General features: G+C 41.7%; 1 protein-coding gene across 1 annotated transcript in view; it reads left to right on the forward strand.

Moving 5' to 3' along the window:
* The window catches only part of LOC140906148 (mediator of RNA polymerase II transcription subunit 1-like), a 31,497-nt gene extending 11,309 nt beyond the window's left edge, over positions 1 to 20,188 (forward strand). The window contains exons 9-17 of the mRNA XM_073329652.1: positions 7,055 to 7,125; positions 8,060 to 8,125; positions 8,925 to 9,030; positions 10,307 to 10,431; positions 10,936 to 11,048; positions 14,617 to 14,812; positions 15,184 to 15,279; positions 15,791 to 15,899; positions 19,515 to 20,188. Coding sequence (XP_073185753.1) covers positions 7,055 to 7,125; positions 8,060 to 8,125; positions 8,925 to 9,030; positions 10,307 to 10,431; positions 10,936 to 11,048; positions 14,617 to 14,812; positions 15,184 to 15,279; positions 15,791 to 15,899; positions 19,515 to 19,758 — 1,126 coding nt within the window. The 3' untranslated portion in view covers positions 19,759 to 20,188. The remainder of the gene's footprint in view (positions 1 to 7,054; positions 7,126 to 8,059; positions 8,126 to 8,924; positions 9,031 to 10,306; positions 10,432 to 10,935; positions 11,049 to 14,616; positions 14,813 to 15,183; positions 15,280 to 15,790; positions 15,900 to 19,514) is intronic.
* The last annotated feature ends 2,392 nt before the right edge of the window (positions 20,189 to 22,580 follow it).

Here is a 22,580-nt window from a genome sequence, read left to right on the forward strand (position 1 = left end):
TCCCAGGCAGGGCTTTGTCAAGCTGGACCTTAAAAATATCTAAGGAACAAACTCATACACCCCTCCTCTGCCCCTACCCCCTGCATGCAATTTCCCCACCCAGATGTGGCCATCGGGCCAAAAAGTTTGCCCACCCCTACTGTAAGACATGAATCTTATTCACCAATGGGCAGATTTGTCCTCCGCCAACCATGTGTCCTAGATAATAAGCTTCCCGTTTTCCTATCAAGCATTTAGCAGGGTTAGCCATTAACTTAGCTTCCCTCAGGGATTGGAGAACGGAGGCTACCTTATTCAGATGGGAATCCCAATTCTTGCTATAAATGACTGTCATTCAAGTACATCAAATGTTGAAAAGTAGCTGCTGCCCCATGTAACCTGGAGGGTATTGTCCTAAAATGAAATAGGCTGAACAGCATAGAAAAAGCTGTCCTCTCCTGAGAGTCTGGCCTTAAGGGGTTCTGCTAGTACTCCTTCATCAAATCCAGAGTGGTAATATACTAGGCTTCTCCCAACCAGTATAAGAGTTCATCTACCCATGGCATGAGGTAGGCATCAGATTCTGGAACTGCATTCCCCTCTCTGAAGTCTATACAGAAATGCAGTGAGCTGACTGGCTTTAGAATCAGCACAATAGGACTCCTCCAGTCACTTTGGGATTCCTCTATTACCCCAAGTTCTAAAATGGTCCTGAACTCTTTCTTGATGATTCCCCTCAATTTGTTGGGGACTGGTCAGAGCCCTTTCTGTATTACTTTAACAAGTTCTATATTAATGTGATGGTGGGCCATGGATGTCTTTGTGGGGTGGTGCTGAGAATACTTTTGGAAAAGCGGCCACCAGTTGGAATGCCTGTTCCTTTTGCTTCAGGTTTAGGTTCTCCCTGAGGGGCACTGAGCTTTCTTTTAGGCAGTCATTAATTTAGGATACCAATTCTGGTTCCTCAGCATGATGAACAGGTTTTCCCTGGCTCTCCAGGGCTTCATCAAATTTACATGGTAAACTTGTTCCTTTTTTTTTTTTCCTTTTCCCTGGTGGTTTGACTAAATGGTCCGCAGTTCCTACCTTCTTTACCACCTCATAAGGACCTTGCCACTTGGCCATTAGCTTTGATTCAGAGCTTGGAAGAAGTAGTAGAACTATGTCGCCCATCTGGGAGGCATGCATTCGTGCCCCTTTCTTATAATGTTGTTGTTCCTACGCTTCTCTGCGGTTTTCTCTAGCCTATGCCCCCATAGCCTCCAGTCTGTCCCATAACTTTAAGACGGGGTTGGCAACCTTTCAGAAGTGATGTGCTGAGTCTTCATTTATTCACTCTAATTCAAGGTTTTGCATGCCAGTAATACATTTTAACGTTTTTAGAAGGTCCCTTTCTATAAGTCTATAATATAGAACTAAACTATTGTTGTTGTGTGTAAAGTAAATAAGGTTTTAAAAATGTTTAAGAAGCTTCATTTAAAATTAAATTAAAATGCAGAGCCCCCCAGACCTGTGGCCAGGACCCAGGCAGCGTGAGTGCCACTGAAAATCAGCTCACATGCCGCAGGTTGCCTACCCCTGCTTTAAGACATAATTGTACTATGTGTTCAGCTCTTGGAACCTGGATTTTCCATGTTTCCCATACCGGGTCTCGTATGCCTCTTGCCCAGACAGCAGTTTGCATGGTGATGCTTGAGATATTTCCCTGATGGTGGAGAATAGGGTCAAGAGTAGTCAGTCCCAATGTCGAGTGCCTGGATAATGAATTTATTGAGCATTCTCCTGAGCATCTGATTAAATCTCTCCTCTAGGCCATCCGTCTGCAGATGGTACACAGATGAGCATAATGCTTTGACTTTCAGTAGTTCCCAGCCCTCTCTCATCAGCCAGGATGTGAAATTTGTTCCCTGGTCTGTCAGGATCTCTTTGGGAATCTCTTCCCGTGTGAAGACCTTCAACAACTCATTAGTGATAGTCTTGCCATTTGTATACTGGAGCGGCATGGCATAGTCCACAATAACAAGTATATGTTGGTGTCCAATGTGGCCCTTCTGTAGGGTATCTATAAGCAGAGCTAGTGCTAGGCATAAGTAGATTAAGCAATTGCTTAGGGCCCCGAGCATCTTAAGGGGGCCCGCTGAACTTGCGTGTTTTAGTATTGTGTGTGTTGGGGGCGGGGGGGGCAAACATATTCCTGCTTAGGGTCCCCAATAGGCTAGCAGGGGCTCTGCCTATAAGATCAATTCCTACTCATTCAAATGAGATCTCCACCAAAGAAAGGGATACTAGTAGAGCCTGCTGGACTCAGTTTGTGGCCACTAATTAGCATTTGGGGTATGATGCACAGAAATTCTTGACTTCTTTAAGGACCCCTGGCCAAGAGTATCAGTCCAGGATCCTAGAATGTGTCTTGTCCTTTCCAGGATGCTCTGCACACGCAGTTGTGTGTGTGTGTGCTGAATTTAGACGCTTGCAATGATATACCTGGGGTATTAGTAGTTGCGTCCATATCTCCTGCAGTTGCGTAGACCAGGACAAGCAATACAAGAAGTCTGCCTGAAAGGCAAAATAGGGGTATTCCTGTGTCCTCGGGGGATCCACCCTTTCATAGTCTTATCACTGCTACTTGTTGTCCATAGCAGTAACAGGTTATCAAGTCTGTCCTTTGTCTTCCAGCAGCTGGGAGGAAGCATCCTTCTTCCAACTTTCACTGGGCCTTTGTTCCTGTGTAGGCTGGGGATGAGAGGCTGGTGGGATGCCTAAAATGGTGGGCCTGTTATCTCAGGGAAATCTTACCCACAGACCCTGATAGGGCTGCCTGTAACCTATCCTGTCCAGAAACCAGTCAGCTGCCTGTGTTCTCCTGGGGCTTACCCAATAAGGACATCCTGACTTGTTCATAGTTCTGGGCACTGCATCGTCAAGTACCCGGTATGCTGCCGGGGCATCCCCAATGAGGCGTGGAGCAAGCCGATTGCCCACGGGGCTGGAGGCGATTGAGAGGCCGTGGCCACCCTTTCAGAAGTTACCTAGAATGACTCTGGGCCATCGTTGGTTAACATTTTGGAAAGTGTCTAGATTGGAATGGCTCCCTGAAGTATGGGAGACACATTTCCTCTACGGGCGGAGTAGCAGCAGCTGGTGCTAGTTCTGCCATCTGTTGCTACAACTGTTGCTGGTGTGGTGCCATCTGTTTGAACCGTTGCTGCGTCTGCTGCTGTTGTCCTTGTGAGTCGGCCAGCCGTTGCTGGAGCTGATTTACCTCCATAGCTTGTGTGAATATAGATATATAACTACTCCTCTTTTTTTTTTTTTTTTTAAAGCTTCCTTTTTCTGCCGGGACAGTTGAGATCAATCCCCAATTCTGGTACCACATTGTCGACTGCCCTTGGTGCAGTCTCTCTAAGGGTTCAAGGTTTCTCTTAACTGGTCCCCTTCAATTTGCCTCCCATTAGATCTGTCCATAAATTAATCTAAATTGAGTCTGTCAGCCCTTAAACTCTAGGCTTGCAGTTGTCTCTTGTCTCCTTTGCCCAGTTTCTTAGAGGCAGCCTGGTGTAAGACTGTTGTCCCTCTGCTATCTCAGAACTTTCTGCCTCCTTTTTCCTCTCTGTTCTTGTGAAGCACTGGAATGGGTTACCTTGGGGGGAGGTGGAATCTCCTTCCTTAGAAGTTTTCAAGGTCAGGCTTGACAAAGCCCTGGCTGGGATGATTTAGTTGGGGATTGGCGCTGCTTTGAGCAGGGGGTTGGACTACTAGATGACCTCCCGAGGTCCCTTCCAACCTCGATATTCTATGATTCTTTTATAGCTGGGCTTGTTTTTCACCTGTGGGTTCATGCCTTGGCTATAAACAGGGAAGACTCTTCTCCCGTCTGCCTATGCACGGTATGGGGTTTGTAAAATATATTACAAATAGGCATTCTGAAATGAAGACAGACATATGGCCAGATTCTCAGCTGGTTTAAGCTCCATTGATTTTGAAAACAAAGTGATTTATGCCAGCTTAATATGTTGCTCGGTGTTTAGTGAAATGGGGTTACAAATTTATTCATATTAAAATTGCACTGTATCTCACAGATAGGTACCCTTACAGTCCAAATGCATAACTTGTCTGTTTGTCCAGTTCTTAGACTTGCATGTCTGAGAGACAAGGTGGGTGAGGTAATATCTTTTATTGGACCAACTTGATTAAATTGGTCCAATAAAAGAGATTACCTCATCTACCTGGTCTCTCTAATATCCTTGGACCAACAAAGCTCCAACACCACTGCACGTCTAAGACAGACTTGGCTATGCCATGAACTATAATCTTCCTTATCATTGTGCTTGGTAAACTGTCCCCTCCTATAGGTGTAGTTCCCAGTTTGGGGCCAGCAGAAGGGCTTTTTCTTTTTTGGTGGGGGTCACCTGGCTGTAGTGTCTGAATTTTGGGGGCAGGGTGCAAGGAGGTGTCCTAAGTAAAAATGCCTTAAGTGTGAGTGTGTCTGTGGGAATCGGAAGTTGTGGTTATAAGTTTCAAGATTGTGGAAGCTTTAACCTATCTTTCCCTATGTCTAAACTTCCACTGTGACTAAACTAAGCTAGAGAAAGGAAAATAAGCTAGAGCAGTAGTTCTCAACCAGGGGTATGTTTACCCCTGTGGCTACTTAAAGGTCTTCTGGGGGTACTCAACTCCTCTAGATCAATGTTTCTCGACCTGGGGCTTGCAGCCCCAAGGGTGGTCATGGGATAGGTTTAGGGAGGTCACAAATGCAGGGCTGGCATGAGGAGGTGACAAGCAGGGCAACTGCCCAGGGCCCCATGCCACAGAGACCCCCTGCGAAGCTAAGTTACATGCTTCAGCCTCAGGTGGCAGGGCTTCAGCTTCACTGCCAGGTGGCAGGGCTTGGGCTCCAGGCCTTATGCTTCAGGTAAGGCTCACATGTGAACTACAGGCTCAAGTATCATACTGAAATGTAAGTACAATATTTATATTCCAATTACTTTTTCATTTTTACCATACAATTATAAAATAAATCAAGTCATTTTTCAGGAATAGTGTGCTGTGTAGCTTTTAGGGGCCTCACAGTCTATCTAAGCTCTAGCAATGAGATTGGAGGTGGCTAAGGAAAAACTTGCCACCAGACCAGTTTACACCCTCGAAATTTGTTGAACAAATTCCCCCTTTTCCAGAAGCATGTGTGTGCGTGGCAGACGGGGATAGAGAAGGTGGTGCCTATGACACTAAGCACCCCTGTAGTCACACCCTATACACTATCGTAATAATCTTTGTACAAAATATGCCTTGAAGGGTATCATTTGAAAACTAATAACTCACAGGGCAATAATATCATGGCAAAATATATGTAGCAACATTATATGTATAGTTATGAAATCCACCTGTACATAGGTGCCGACTTCCCCAGTTCCTGGGGGGTGCTCAAGCCCCACTCTGCCCCAGGTCCTGCTCCCTACCCCCCGCCACCTCCTGAATGCTGCTGAACAGCTGATTGTGGAAGGCAGGAGGCGCTGGGAGGGAGGTGGAGGAGCTGATCCGTGGGGCTGCTCGTAGGTGTGGCGCACCCATGGAGTCAGCACTTATGTCCCTATATGATGTTCTTAGCACGTGTTCAAAACCACACAGCCCTGCCTAGGCAGAAGTTGTTAAATAGGTCTATCCTATATCAAAGGAATGTGTGTTTACTTCAATTTACATATAAGTAATAAACAGGGTCCTCCAGAAAGCATGGGGAGTAGATGGCAGGAGACGAAGCAAATTTGCATTTTAGTTTAAGTTTTAGATGCATATTTTCACTTTTATTTGCTGGTAACTATTTCTAACTTTATCTCTTACGCTTGAATTCACTTAAAATCCTATCTTCTTTTGTTAAACACGTCTCATTTTTTTAAATACAAACCAATCCAGTGCTGTGTTTAAACTGAACTGTTCAGTAATCCGAGTTAAAGTGGCAGTTTGGTTTCTCCTGTAAAGAGTTGATAGTCAACATTCTTAATACCTAAACTGCCCAAGAGAGGGCTGGATGGTGCAGAAGACACGTTTTTGGGTAAATTCAGTACTGGAAGTGTGTTGGGGTCACCCTGCAAGTAGTAACCAAGGCTGCTGGAAGCCAGAGTGTGACTGGTATGTTGCTGACAGGCCGCTGGACCAGAGCTGCAGCTATACTCAGTCACTCAGGGTGTGACCTGCATACTAGCAGGCTGTTTGTGAGCAGCCCAGGTTGGGAGCTACAAGAGCAAAGCATCGTGAGGCACCCAAGATTTCAGGGCAGGTGGTGATACGACCCCTCATTGGTCTGGATTGCACCCCAGAATGTGACTCAGCCTCCTTTCTGGGAACCCTGAAAATTGAAAAGACTGTTCTGGAGACTTGTCTACTTGACTTGCTTCATCAAACAAGGTCCTGCTGTAACGTGAGAACATACAGTTAGACTATTTTTGCATAGTGTTTCCTTATTAAGAACATTCATTTCTTTTTGAGCTAACATGCTATGTCCTCACTAGTCACCAATCTGTCAGCAAATATCCTGAGCAGTTAACTATGAATTGATGAGTAAGCTATTTGTATGGCTGGGTAGATCTTTCAGCCTGTTACCATTTTGCAGCTCATTATTAAATACTTGCACTGTACATGAGTTGAAGTGTGAGTCTTACTTGAGTACCGGTTTATCCAAGTCACTTATACTTCCTCCCACCTTGCCCTTGCAGTACTGTGTCTGTCATTCCAGTACTTTCATCACCCCCTCCCCCACCTCTTTAGAGCCAGGGGTGTACAAAACCAAAACATGGGTAGGCTTGCTGCATATTGAAAATTTGACAAAGGAGCAGAGTGAGCCCCAGCTGAAGCTGGAAATACAAGTGTTAAGACCATGCATGATGCCACTAAGAGACATAGGGCAGTGGTGAGTTGACTGAGAGAATTTCTGAAAACTGCCATAGAACTGCACAAAACCTAAAGCCAAGGCAATCAAAAGAGAAGAGAGAATATTTAATGGAGTGAAATGGCTTTATATTGATTTAAATAGCACTGTCTCTCTAGAACCACTGATCTGTGTGTATTTTGTAAAAAAAATTAGAACACAAGATGTAAACAGAGTTACGGAAGTACTTCATGGAAAAGCAGGACACCTTGTGCCAAGAACTGGAGGTAATTTTTTTGTTTAGATTTAAAAAAACAAACCCCAACTTGAGTAAACAGTGTGCCCACAGCAAAGATCCTTCAGTACTGAGCTGCATCATTAGCTATATTTATTATTTGTTTTGGAGTAATGCTTAATGGGGGTTCTGTATTCCTGGGCACTGTACATTTACAGTAATGAAAAGATGCTCTGGGGACCATATAGCTAGCATATTCCAGCAGCCTGATAACATACCAGCTTAAAAACAGTGCTGCTAATTTTCTGATGTCATGTGGGGAATTTTGGGAGTAACTATGAGACTCACCATAGTTGCAACAGTGATACTGTTGCTTGCCTAAAAAGGGGACTAACTCGAATTGATGGGTTTTAGCACCTTGTTCTAGATCGTCATAGATTGTAGTCAACAGGGGCCTTGGGCTTTAACTGTCAGAATTCAGACATTTGCATAAAATGTATTGTGAATACACGTTTTTGCTATGCTGAGCTATTGCTCAGCTCCATATGAAAGTCCCTTGTCTATGTATTATTACTTTCTTTCCTCCCCCAAGCAGATGAGTCAATTTTTAAGAAACTTTATTTGTGTATTCTAGTTGGATGTTCGTTCCAAATTCTAACATTTAAATATTCGTATTAAGAAGAGAGATTAAAATATTGCTAAATTCAATTGCTAAATTTTCAAGTCTGAATATGAGGCTCTGTAACAATTGAAGTATAATAGACCTTTCAAAATATTAAATTGATTCTATACATTTCTCACTGAGATTTTAGCAGTAAAATATAATTCAACACTATAATGACTTGAACATTACTTACAAATGTAAGTTTTTGAGGGTGTATTTTTACATTTGCACCCAGTTCTCTCAAGGATTTTTTTTTTTAACTGCCAGCTCAAAATTGATGATGTTTTGTAGTAAGCAACTGTAATTTTTAATTCTACTTCAGGGACCCCTATGAGCATTGAATATTATCTATCTCCCTATCAAGTTCTGGAAGAAGAGCTGAATCCTGGTAACAATTTAAAATAGCTTATTTTTTTTAACTGGACTTTAGTTGTTACAGTTGTAGTCTGAAAAGAATCAAGTATAGTTAAAGGGTGAACTCGCGAAGTGAATACTAGTGAAGTAACTATCTTTCTACAATATGAGTTCCCTTTTGACCAGAAGATTGCTAAATGGAATTGGAAACAATTTAGGGCATAGATTCTACTTCTTGTAAAAGTTTCACTACATCCAAGTTCATATGTAAAAAGTTTCCTTGTAAGTTGAACAATTATAGAAATACCATTCTAGGCGTTGGTTCTTCATGATTGGCACTAAGGTGGGAACAAATTAACTTGTAAACTACTTGTTTAGCAGAGTCCAGAAAGATGCATATAGTTTGCGGCAAACGGAGCCCTGTGATGCACTTATTTCGTGCAGGGACATGATCATTCAGGAAACTGGAGACTTTGCCACTTCTAGGTTGCTGGTACTAATAAAGACGAGCATGGGAGCAACCAAAAGTCATTCAGTAACCTGTGTGAAATGGAACTGGTGGTCTTTTGGTCCTTAGCGAAGAGATGTTCATGTCACAAAAGAGCATCCGCTATGATGGTCAAACTGGCATCTTTGGCAATCTGGGTTAAGGCAATCTTTGGCTAGGTGATGGAGATCTTGCGTTGTAGCTGTCTAGGTTGTGCCTGCACAATAGATGACCTGAAATACACCAGGCCTTCTAGTCTGGCATCTTTCACCAGCACTATGTTCATCTATATTTTCATAAGGGGAAAAAATGCACTGACTCATATCTGTCTTCTCTCTTCCTTCAGGCTCCCAAGTATGTGGAATAAAAGTATTTGTAACTGTTGGAAGTTCAAACACAACACACAAACTTCCCATTTCTCCGTTAATTGTGGATTCTCAGACAGGAGATGGGTGAGATTCAAAGGCACGATTGACATTTCTGAACATAAAAATGGACTTTCAAATCATTGACATTAAACCCTCACATCATTTGTATTGATCCTGTGATCATATAATAGAGATGCAAACCCATTATTAGACAAGAGCAACACTACTGTATTGACGGCATTATCCGTCTTTGGAGTACTCTGCATAATCAGATGACTGTTTTCCCAAAAGAGTTTAAAATTATGTCCAAGTTCATATTAACTGTATGAATTCCATGGAATCACAGATCTTAAGATCAGAAAGGATCAATGAGATGATTTTGTCTGACCTCCTTTACAACATAGACCAAAGAACTTCATCCAGTAACTCCTGCATCAAGCCCCTAACTTTAGATTTATTTAGGGTATATAAATTAAGTGTATTGTAATTAAATTGTGTAATATTTTAAACTGTTTGCATGACCATTCCTAGGACAGGTTTCAGAGTAGCAGCTGTGTTAATCTGTATTCGCAAAAAGAAAAGGAGTACTTGTGGCACCTTAGAGACTAACCAATTTATTTGAGCATAAGCTTTCGTGAGCATAAGCTTTTCGTGAGCTTACAGCTCACTTCATCGGATGCATTCAGTGGAAAATACAGTGGGGAGATTTATATACACCCCTCACTGTTCCTAGACTTCTTGTCAACTGCTGGAAATGGCCCACCTTGATTATCATTACAAAAGGTTCCTTCTCCCCCCCACGCGCGCTCTCCTGCTGGTAATAGCTCATCTTAAGTGATCACTCTCCTTACAGTGTGTATGGTAACACCCATTGTTTCATGTTCTCTATGTATATAAATCTCCCCACTGTATTTTCCACTGAATGCATCCTTTGAAGTGAGCTGTAGCTCACGAAAGCTTATGCTCAGATAAATTTGTTAGTCTCTAAGGTGCCACAAGTACTCCTTTTCTTATTCCTAGAACAGCATCATTTAATCTGACTGTCTGAACAGGTAATACAAGGGGTAGGCTTGAGGGGAAACTCCCCTCACCCCCTACTGAAAATGAACCACAGAGCACCAATTTAAAGCAAGAATCCTTGTATACTGCTCTGCCTGGTTTTTTTGGCTCACCTTCCTTCTCTGTCAATCTTCATATAGACTTTGCTTTATGACATCTAGTCTATACTTGCATTTTCCAGAGGGAGATTTTTCTTGAGGTGGAAAGAGTATCATCTATACCATTTTACCCGGACACTAAGAATCCTTGTCACAACAGTGTCTTCTTTAACAAGCTTGCCTTTCTACCCTTTCTTTCCCAGCAACCCTGCTTTTTTACCACTGACTGATGAACTCAGCATGGATTTGTCCGCTTGCTTTTTCTTGACGTTTCATCAGCCTTTTCCTATGTCCTCATCCAATATTCAAGAGATACAGAAGTTTACAGGCATGTTTAATTATCTGTAAGATTAAATATTTTTGAGTATTCTACATAGCTTTTCCTTTTTACCTCCCTCATGCTAATTTTGCAGGAGATGTCCAGATTTTCTACCTTCTCTGTGAAAGGAATACTAATCAGAGAATTTTCTATCAGCTCAGATGTGATTATCACATTAATAATGTGATAATCCATGTAAATGTGACCTGACATTGGATGAAAATATGCAGAGGGCCAAGTATAGAAATGACAATATAAGGAGGATGGATAGCCTTGCGAGTAAGGCACTGGACTGGGACATGAGAAATCAGGATTTAATATGAAGCTATGATAGACTTCCTGTGTGATCATGGTCAAGTTTCTGTGCCTCAATTCCCAGTCTGTAAAATGGGGGTATATACGTCCCTATGTTCTTTATGATGACTCTGTAAAAATGGAATGAACATTTTCCATGTCTCATGAATAATTACAAATTAATCCAGAAATACTAATTTAAAAATTATCTGGCTTTAGGAGTTCTGATTGATGGACTGAAGCTAGCTTCTCTTCATGCATTGATTGTTCAATTTACCCTTAATGATGAGTACAAGGAAGATCTGTCCATGAATAATTCTTGCTTCTTTGTGGTATGTATGTTCTGACTTTTGATACATGCAAGTCATTTTGCTCTTATTCTTTGTCTGCATTTATGTGGCTAAGTAAACACTTTTGGTCTGTCAGTAAGCAATGCCAATATTCAGGAATCCTGACACAACTGAATGTCCATCAGGGAGTATATTATTCCAGTTTTTTTTACCTCGGTCAACCTGCTTACTTTAAACAATTTAAGGCAATTTAACACCTTCATAAAGGTGACAAAGGAGACACTATTTTGTGTATAATAACTGGAGTCATGTCAATTGTATGTAGTGATGGTGGTGATAAAGCATTTAGCCTAACTAAGTTTATCTCCCACTTTCCTTCTAATTTCTTCAAAAGCAGAATTTGTCAGTGACTAGTCTCAAATCTGAGATCCTCCAGTATATCCAAGATGCTTCCCAGCTAGATTTTCATTTTAAAATAGATCCTGTCACTCCATTTTAAATCTGATTAAAAATAGAATTCCCTACTGCACAACCATAAAAGTAGTGAATTTACGATTTGTTATAGTCTTTATTACGATGAATGGGAGAAAGAAGAGTGTAAAATATTAGTCACCCCTTCAGTTAATTTGATTATACATAAATTTAACTGATTTCTTTTTTAAATGTTTTTTTCTGAGTTTTGTTTTTTGGTACATAGTGGTTAAAATAATAGTTTCAGAGGTTTCAGAGTGGTAGCCGTGTTAGTCTGTGTCAGCAAAAACAACGAGGACTCCTTGTGGCACCTAGTTTGTATTATGTTAGCTCCTAGACTGAGGCTGTTTTGCATATTTACAAACTACTTGAAAATAACCTTAAACATAAATGATAAAGACTGCCCAGATTTAGTACTGGTGTAAGATGTTGGCAGGACAGCCCTGGTAGATGAAAGCCTCTTTATCTACGGACCTGTGGCAGGGATAATTTCCCACATCATCCGCTTTGCTAGCATGCCTTAATTCTGAAAGGGGGAGAAGAGGGCACTTCCTCTACAGATAACGGGTATCTACATGGCCCATGTAGTTCTTGGTCGCCGCAATATGGCGGTTGTGCAGGGCAATGGTGGGTGAGTTTACAATGTGATAGCTGCAACCGAGATCCACCAAAGACCTCCTCTTTAGAGGCCACTACATATCTATTAGATGGAAATAACTTTAATCTCTACAGAGCTGTGCTGGATATGGGTGAGAGACTCTGTCGCTTATTAGCAATGCCCTAAGGCATCCAGTTTCCTACCAAGTGCTTATGTTGCACCTTCAAGAATGAAGACTTTCTTTCTAGAAAAATAAGCTTATTAAATTAAGTGCTGACCTTTTTGGAGCTTACACAGGGAGGGTCTTCCTCTCTCTCTCTCTGGACACAGGGTAAAAGGTTCTACACCTGACCCTGCTCAATTGCTCCTTAATATGAACTCAGTTAAGTGCACTGACCTGCTCTTAAAGCAGCAGCTCCCATTTGACCAAGACAGAAACAGTAAGGTTATGTCTACACAGCAAATGAAGGTGTGATTGTAGTTTGGGTAATAATAGTGAAGACAAGGCAGCATGGACTTCAGTGTCAAATAACAACCCAAGTAGGTGTCTAGGGTCTCCAGAGGGCTTGTGCTAAGGTGGGCTAAGATGCCGCATCTTCACTACCACTGTTACTTATGCTAGTGTGGATTTTCTTTTGCTTGCTACAATCATACTTTATTTGCTACACAAATATGCTCTAAAATTACATTAAAACAAATATTACATCTAAATAAACTTCCAAATACGTTTTGGAACATAAAATGGCTTCAACAATTATTCCAGAGTCTTTACACTAAAAAGGTCATATCACCTTTTTCCCCTCAAATGAGTCACTAGATGGGTTTGAACCCACACCCTTTATATCGGCCCATGAACTTCTTCTAGTTTGGCTATAGGAGCAATTCAGTGGCAGAAACAAGTTATTTGGTAGTTGGACTACCCCAAGGTGGTAGATGCAATACATGATCTGCCAGTCAGTTACACGATTGTTTGAGAGACAGTATGGAACACTGGCATGACTGGGGCCCTAGTGGAGGCCAGCTATGGTCACTCAGTTAGGGTGAAGTGCAAAGAATGGGGCAGACAATCCTCATAAAGCTGGTGGATATTCCAATACTTAGATTTACCAAGCCAGCATAAAACAGCTTCTTTATTACCTTCCTGGTAACTCAGAAGTCCAAACAACACAGTTCCCTTAAAGTGATCCAGCCTCAGGTTTCCCTCCAGGTACCCATGTCAAATATGATGATCATTTCTGTAAATCTTATTTCATCATATAAAAGAAAAGGTTCTACCAATGCCAAAGGATCGGACACATGACCTCCCAAGTTATTGAATATTCTAGATCTTACCCAAATACACACTACAGCCACTTCTTACTAACTAAATTAAACTTTTATTAAAAAACAAGAGAGAGTATGGTTAAAAGATCAATATACATACAGACATGAGTTCAATTCATTTAGATGCAGATTCATAGCAGAGATGATGAGCTTTGTAGTTGCAAAGAGTTCTTTTAGAAATAGTTCATAGGTTATTGTCCAATGTCCAAGTATCATATTCAGGACGTACCAGCATAACTGGGACCTGAGTCTTCCCCTGATGAAGCCTAAGCAGATTTGAGATGACAGAATCGGGACCCAAGGATCTTTTATACAATTTCATGTCTTTTGACAAGTTGGAGTTCAAAAGGTAATTAGCATGACTTTGAGGGAGGTCCATCACCGGTACTTGGCTATAGAATTAACATAAGGCAATTTGTTTGTTCCTCCACCATTCACAGATTATTTGCTATACATTTCAAAAAGAGATGAATACAGAGCTGTCCTGTGTTTACAATTCATTTAAATGCTAGGATTTTCTTTTGATCTCTGAATTATCAGAATACAGCGTAGATAGGGACTGTTGATTCCATTGTCGGCCCTACTCATACATACGTAAATACACAAAAACACAAACATCTCCCCACATGTCTTTTGAGGGTTATTTATTTTGCAGGATCTTTCACCCTTTCTAGCCATGCATCAGAACTGGTTATCAGGATTCCTGACTCTGGGGAAAGTGTGCTAAAGAGATAGCACAGCTAAGCACATTCCTTCTGAAAGGCAGTATGGGAAAGTGAATGAGATTAGGGTCTGTCAGGTGAGAGCACTCTGTTCATGGCTCGGCCTGAAATGTCCTCTCTTTCTGTTATTTTACCTGTATAATGACTGACTGATACTAGGTTCTCCTAAATTAAAGGTAAAAGGCTGTTAATTTCTCTCTGACTTTCACTACCCTTATAAGAACAACTGAGACTAGAACTCATGGTCTCTTGGCGTGAAGCTCAGTGCAGATTATCCTGTGTTAAAAGGTATTTTACAGGAGAGGGGCTTGGTCTCAGTTGACTCAGTTTCTGAGTGATATTTTCCAGGTGCAACCAGGGATTTCAGATTTGACAAATGTGTGCCCCACAAAAGACTTTTTTGGTACCATATCCATTGTAACATTCTGGTATCAGGACTAGCCATCTTGTCTTTCCAAGTTTCCATTCCTCACAAAAATAAGTTTTTCTTCGTCAGTCTCTTCCAGATTGCCCGAAGCACAGTTATTTCATAAATAAGGGCACAGAGAAATCAGGTATAACAGGAGCCCTTGTCAGTAAAATTCCATTTACCCATCCAAAGTGTGTGCCTGCTATAATTGAGATCCTTCGGCATCAAGTGACATATAACACTCTTATTGGCAGCTGTGTCTCTGAGAACACTACAAACGAAGGTAAATTGTATGTTACAAAGTACAGCGTGTTTCTCTGTAATAGTCTACTGATTGGTTTTGTATTTGTAAGTTGGACGTCCCCACCACAGCAGGTGCATTTTCCAAATCCACTGCTATTTACAAATTGTTTGAAATGACTGAACTTTTTATCAGCATTCTTAATTTTTGTGTAGGGCTCTGTAGGTTAATTATTTTCAAGTAGCACACCCATGTTTCACCCAATATTTAGTTTCCAGAGGCACAAACTGAACTGCAGAGTGACCATAATTAGATTCGGAGATGTCAGTGTTTTGAAGGGCTAATGTATAATTCACTTAAATGGGGCTAAGCTTAAATAAACCAAGTTATTAAATAAAGTTACTGCCTTACAGATTGCTCAGAGCTGCTTTATTTTGAAGTGTCTCCACAAAAGGACACTAGCTTTTCCATCTCATTCCAGCATCCTATGGGAGAGAGTTTAGCCTGTGGTAAGTGTGGACTATTCAACACTGCTATTTCTTTGTATCAAGTTTACAAATATCTTTGTTTTGTCAGGACATGGGTTTCAATTGTAAATGTGCACAGTGTACTGTGAATCTCAAAAATCTTCCTAAGCTTCACTCTTCTGCGTGCTTATGTATATAAATAAACTGGAAATGCTTTGTTAAGGTTGCCCACCTCAAAACAAAGAGTCAGGAAATGTAAAAGAATTAAGGCCCTGGTTCTGGAATGCATTGAACATGGGTAGACAGACTCCCATACCTCCATGGAGCTCCACTGAAATAAGTGAGATTGGGGCTTATAGTTCCTACAGCAATAGTATTTGAGCTATATGAGCACATTCTGTTTATTATGGTAAATATAACCATTAATATTAAATGTTACGTGTCTTAATTTCCATACTTGGATCAAAGGGAAATGTTCAGGGGTTGTAAATAATATTGCTAGACCTTTGTCAACGCACACAATTTTGAAATGTCCATATTTTTTCCTATTCAGTGGTAGCTGATGTCTTGAGCTCCAGACAAATCAGATGCAGTCTTCATACAAATCCTCAAGATGTAACTCTAAATTGCTGCAATGACTTTATCACAAGAGTCATGGAGCGGTAAGTGTTCTACTCTAAAATGTTTGGGACCCGTATAAATTGTCTATTAATTGTAATAATTTTTATGCATATTCAGAAAAAATGTAAAAACTACCATCCCTATGATCAAATGAACTTGTTGTCTTTTTGCATTTACTAAAGTATATTTTTAGTTCTCAAAGAAAGGTCACTTTTTTCTTTGCATATCGTATTTATTCATTTACCCAATTTGAGTTAGTGATATGTTCATTTACGCTAGCAGTTCTTGTGTCTGCAACTAAGACTTCTTTACAGTAGGAAGTGGAAAAAACATTTTGCAAGTTAGACATTTATTTTTATCCTCTTGAAAGGGGCCCAGTGCTAAGCTGTAGATACATCTGCTTAGTCACACAACAGGTACAGCAGAAGTAGTTGCAGTGCAAGTTTTCCCATGCTGTCTTAGCATCATGTGCCTCCTGTTTTCCAGAGGGCACCACCTCTGTGGAGTGAGCAGTTCATTTTCCATGTCTATTCAATTCTTCCCTTCTCTACTGAGATGAAGGGTCTAAATTGTGTGGGGCTGCTATGGAATGAACATGCATACACTAAGTGGACTGAGACCACTAATTCATTTCATGTAGGTCAGTAAACAGCTGTCCAATTAATTGGCTGTAAGTTGGATGTAGGCTGGACTTGAACCATGAATTTAAGCAACAAGATATGGGAAATTGCTGCTGCAGCTAGAGCATTGTACATTTGGGCTCCTGCTATTGCTAATTCTGGTTCAGCTGAACTAGTAGTAGAGAAGGTAGAAACCCACTTTTTTGTAAAAACGGCCCTAATGTGGATAAGAAGTCAGGACTGAGGCTCTCTATTCTTTTAAAACTTCATACAACACATGAGAATGATCTTAAAATCTATAGTTTTCTAATTGTAAGGTGAATGCTGTCAACTTAAGCGCTCATTAAAAGTAAAACCGTAAATCCCAAACTTGGATCTACCTAAGAGTATGTCTACACTATGAAATTAGGTCGATATTATAGAAGTCGATTTTTAGAAATCGATTTTATACAGTTGATTGCGTATGTCCACACTAAGCGCATTAAGTCGGCGGAGCGTGTCCTCACTACTGTGGCTAGCATCGACTTACGGAGCGGTGCACTGTGCGTAGCTTTCCCACAGTCTCCGCTGCCCATTAGAATTCTGGGGTAAGCTCCCAATGCCTGATGGGGCAAAAACATTGTCGCGGGTGGTTTTGGGTACGTGTCGTCAGTCGCCCCTGCCTCCGTGAAAGCAATGGCAGCCTTTTTTTTCGTGCCGACGCTATACTGCTTTCAGCAGATGGTGTAGTAGGACTGCTAACTGTTGTCATCCACCTCTTCCCCTGCAACTCTGCTCTGCCGCTATTGTCTCTCTAGCAAATTTCTCCATGCTGTCTGTCATGGGCTCCCGGACACATGTGATCTTCCTCGGGAAATGTGCGCGGTGCTAAACCGTCATCGTCCACCGCTTCCGCTGCAACTCTGCTCTCATGAATCCACCTCGCAGGTCCTCTCGTTGTTCTCTATAAATATCTATTCTCGTGGCATCTGTTGTCAGCCACTGCTTCTGCTGCAACTCTGCTCTCCTGCAGACTCCATACCACGGCAAGCATGGAGCCTGCTCAGATCACTGCGGCAGTTATGAGCATTGTAAACACCTCACGCATTATCCTACAGTATGTGCAGAACCAGAATTTGCAAAAGCGGGCGAGGAGGTGACAGCAGCACAGTGACGAGAGTGATGAGGACACGGACGCAGACTTCTCTCAAAGTATGGGCCCCGGCAATTTGGACATCCTGGTGGCAAAGGGGCAGGCTCATGCTGTGGAACGCCAATTCTGGACCCGTGAAACAAGCACAGACTGGTGGGACCACATAGTGTTGCAGGTCTGGGATGATTCCCAGTGGCTGTGAAACTTTCGCATGCGTTAAGGGCACCTTCATGGAACTTTGTGACTTGCTTTCCCCTGCCCTGAAGCACAGGAATACCAAGATGAGAACAGCCCTCACAGTTCAGAAGAAAGTGGCGATAACCCTGTGGAACCTTGCAATGCCAGACAGCTACCAGTCAGTCAGGAATCAATTTGGAATGGACAAATCTACTGTGGGGGGGGATCCAAGTAGCCAACGCAATCACTGAGCTGCTGCTATTAAGGGTAGTGACTCTGGAAAATGTGCAGGTCATAGTGGATGGCTTTGCTGCAATGGGGTTCCCTAACTGTGGTGGGGCGATAGACGGAACGCATATCCCTATCTTGGGACTGGACCACCTTGGCAGCCAGTACATAAACCGCAAGGGGTACTTTTCAATGGTGCTGCAAGCACTGGTGGATCACCAGGGACGTTTTACCGACATCAACGTGGGATGGCTGGGAAAGGTACATGACGCTCACATCTTCAGGAACTCTGGTCTGTTTGAACAGCTGACCAGACCAGAAAATAACTGTTGGGGATGTTGAAATGCCTATAGTTATCCTTGGGGACCCAGCCTACCCCTTAATGCCATGGCTCATGAAGCCGTATGCAGGCACCCTGGCCAGTAGTAAGGAGCTGTTCAACTATAGGCTGAGCAAAGTGCAGAATGGTGGTAGAATGTGCATTTGGACATTTAAAAGCACGCTGGTGCAGTTTACTGACTCGGGAATATTGGTTTTGCTGAGGTCTTACCATTGTTATTGCTGCTTGCTGTGTGCTCCGCAATATCTGAGAGTAAGGGGGAGACGTTTATGGCGGGGTGGGAGGTTGAGGCAAATCGCCTGGCCACTGATTACATGCAGCCAGACACCAGGGTGATTAGAAGAGCACAGCAGGGTGCGCTGCGCATCAGAGAAGCTTTGAAAACCAGTTTCATGACTGGCCATGCTACGGTGTGACAGTTCTGTTTTTCTCCTTGATGAAAACCCACCCCCTTGGTTCACTCTACTTCCCTGTAAGGCAACCGCCCTCCCCGCTTTGTTCACCGCTTGCAGAGGCAATAAAGTCATTGTTTCAAAATCATGCATTCTTTATTTAATTCATCACACAAATAGGGGGATATCTGCCAAGGTAGCCTGGGGGGGTGGGAGAGGAGGGAAGCGCACGGGGTGGGGTAGGGGAGGAAGGAAGGACAAGACCACACTGCACTTCAAAACTTACTAAATGCCAGCCTTTTGTTGCTTGAGCAGTCCTCTGGGATGGAGTGATTGGGTGCCCAAAGGGGACCCCCCCCCCACCATGCCCGCGTTCTTGGGCATCTGTGTAAGGGGACTATGAAACTTGGGGAGGAGGGCGGGCGGTTACACAGAGGCTGCAGCAGCGGTCTGTGCTCCTGCTGCCTTTCTTGCAGCTCCACCAGATGCTGGAACATATCAGTTTGATTCCCCCAGTAGCCTCAGCATTGCATCCTGCCACCTCATCTTGCTCGTCCCTCCTGTCCTGGTGTTCATTTTCTGCTTTCCTGGACTCTGCCATTGTTGGCCTCCATGCATTCTTTCAGTGTGGGAGGACTGCATGAGCTCAGGGAACATTTCATCACGAGTGTGTGTTTTTTTTTTGTTTTTTTTTTTTTTAAACAGTGGCTGAGACTGAGTGGTTAATGTTGTAGTGAATAATGTTCTCAACTCCTTTTTCCCCTCAGTTGTATGTCTGTCCCTCTCGTCATGAGAGCTATTTTCAAGAATGCTGTCACAATGAAAGTTGATGGTGAAATACAAAATATGGACGTTATCTCTGAGCAAAATCCTGAAGTGACCTGCAAGCAAACTGCATCTTCTAACAGTACTGGAGCAAATCTTTCTGGAGCCAGCATGCTAAATTCTGGCATGGAGGCAAGCAGCTCCACGGCCAGTACCGAGTGTGCGATTTGTGATATATCAGTATAACTAAAGCAAATACTCATCTGATGTTTACTGTGGTTCCATGTCACTTTTTTGTAGTGTCTTGAGACAATATCTATTGATAGATCAAACAGTAGAGGAGAATTTGGCAAGATCAATACTTCTGTCTGGCAGGATTCCTCTTAAAATTAAATCTTTTCAACCCTGCAGATTGCTAAATGCAAAACAAGTTAAAATAGTTTAATGTAAATGCAAACTTTGAAAAGTGAAATGATCACTACTGTAGCAACCTTACTTTAACCCATAATGCATATATGGGCATGTATTCTTTAGGTGGCTGTTTCTTAAATATTTGTAGGTGTACATATAACAGGCAATGTAGCCAAGTTATATTGCTGTAACCTTAAGATTGTTTATTTGTTTGTTTGTTTTTTCTTTGTGCGGTTCCATTTATTAAACCATGATGTTGCATTTACATTTTTTTAAAATGTAATGGAAAAATTTGTAAGAAAGGTAGAAGGGGAAAGGAACTATTGTTTGAAACAGTCTGCGCGTAAGCTATTTTGTGCACAAGTGCAATTTGATGCAAATGAGTTTTGACTTCTTTGCACCATTCCCCATGTTAAATTCACTCAAAAGTGGAACTGTGCAGTAAATGAAAAGCTCCCCCTCCTTCCCCCCCCGGTATTGGTTTAATGTCCTCTTTCTGCAAAAAGAGTTCTCGATAATAGGGAGTTTAGGTCATACAGTTGTACAATAAAATAATTTTGCAAATAAATGGCTATAACTTTTTAGTTTTAAATTCTGCCCAATGACTTGTCTTCATGGAGGATTAGCCTGATATTAGGCTTGAAAACTTAAAATTCAGTTGTTGGAGTGCAAAAATGTTATAGCAGAATTGTGGGGTTTTTTTTGTTAACTGCTCTCAAATCCACTGAATGTAGGTGATAAGCAAACCATCCAAATTTTTGTTTTTGGCCTTTGACTAATCATACTTTCAACCAGATGAAAACTTATGTAGTGGCAACTTAACAGGTATAGATAGTGAGAAGTCCTACTTAGCATTCTTGTCTTGCAGGTGCTAGAATTGATTTATATGGTGAGAAATGTGCATAAGACAGTACTGAACAAATGAATACTGACGTACTAAACAAACCCAGACTTCATGCCCAGAAGAATTTGCAGTCTGCTTAAACAAGAACAATAGAAAGTGACAACTGCAGTGTGTTAGGATAAATAAGGAGACAGCCATAAGAAATGTGGCGGGTTATAGGAGTAGTGTGTAGAAAATTGTAGCTGATATGCCTGTGACACACAGACCCCTTGGCAAAGGGTCTCCTGTTCAACTAGTCTCAGACCAGACAAACTTACTACACCAAATATACTGCTTCTAGGGTATTTGTCCATAAAAAGTAAAATCTCTATTGAAAGCATGCAACTTATCAATGCTGAGTACAGTTATATTTATTGCTTAAATATTACATAACTGGAAACAGCTGAAGGAGCAGAAAAGCATTCTTTGAAGCCTGAAAGAGTGTGATCAATCATGTCTCAGTAGATAAGGCAGGGGATGGAGAACAGATATTGTAACTGAATAAGAACCATTTTAGTGGAGGGGCAAGGCCAAGTCTGATTTCAGGGAAACTGATATGCCAAGCAGTAGGAGCATAACACACCTTTTGAAGTTTAAAGAGGAAAAAGGGTGGCAATTGCATTTAAAAAAAAATCTCATGGCACACAGTTTTTAAAAAAAATTGAATTACATATTAAAATAAGTTAACAAGGCCTACAACAAGGCTAAAAGTTCCATCCACAAGCAACTCTGGTCCTGTAATAAGGTTATTATCTAGCTTCCATTCTGGCTTTCCCCTAAGATGTAGAATAAACTTTCATTTTTGTTACCTGGTATATTTAATGCCTTAAGGATTTGCAACTCTTGTGCAGATTACCTGTCCATCTAATCCAGTCTCTTATCTGCCACAGAAGGTGATAATGTTGGTGTTTCAGATGAAGATGAGAACCCTAGATATGGCAAAAAATTTAGTATTCCTCCAATACCCAAAATAAAGATGAGATAGAGGGAAAATAATTCTCACTAACACAAGCAAAACCCACTTCACTCATTTGGCACAGCAGGTACTATTGCCCATATGTTGAATTAGGGGTCAGATGCTGCTATGCATAACCACATCAAAAGGCACAGTGAGTCTCCACAGCTTCAACCCCATCACTTCCCAAGCAAGCCACAAAATCCCCACCCCTCTATCTCTGCAGAGAGCTGTATTCTGGCTCTGCACTTCAGACAGTAGTTGTGCTGCATTTTGAGTACCTCACAGCTACAGCAGAACTGGCCTACATCCTCTATTGTATGTAGTCAAATGTACAGTGCCAAAGTTGGCTGGCAATTTTTTTTAAACCCTTAACAATCAGATGCATTACCACAAGTGGCAAAAATCATCCAAGATTTTCCAACTATATAATTGATTTCCAGTGACTCCAACAGATTTTAAAATGATATTCAAGACAAATGCAGTCTTGCTTAGATCCTCTTGCCTTTGGTAGTTTAAGGAGCTTTCTTGGAAAGTTACACATAAGGCAGGCACTGGTTTAGGAAGGAATATGCTCCAGTACACTACAGTTCTACTTTAAATAGAAAAACTGAAGTGAATTGCCCAGTCTTAATAGTTACAGCTTGGTTAAAACAGTGGTGAGGGAAGAGCCTTTTGTGTTTTAACCACCTGCTTCAGATGAAGTTTTGTCCTTGGTACTGCAATCAGTTTCAGTGAAGTGATGCTCTGAAAGCAGAGCTAACTACACCAGAGATTTGTGATACACAATTTGATGTAATGCAAGGCTTTGTTCTATTT

This window comes from Lepidochelys kempii, chromosome 2 (assembly GCF_965140265.1).
Source record: "Lepidochelys kempii isolate rLepKem1 chromosome 2, rLepKem1.hap2, whole genome shotgun sequence".
NCBI classification, from domain to species: domain Eukaryota; kingdom Metazoa; phylum Chordata; order Testudines; family Cheloniidae; genus Lepidochelys; species Lepidochelys kempii.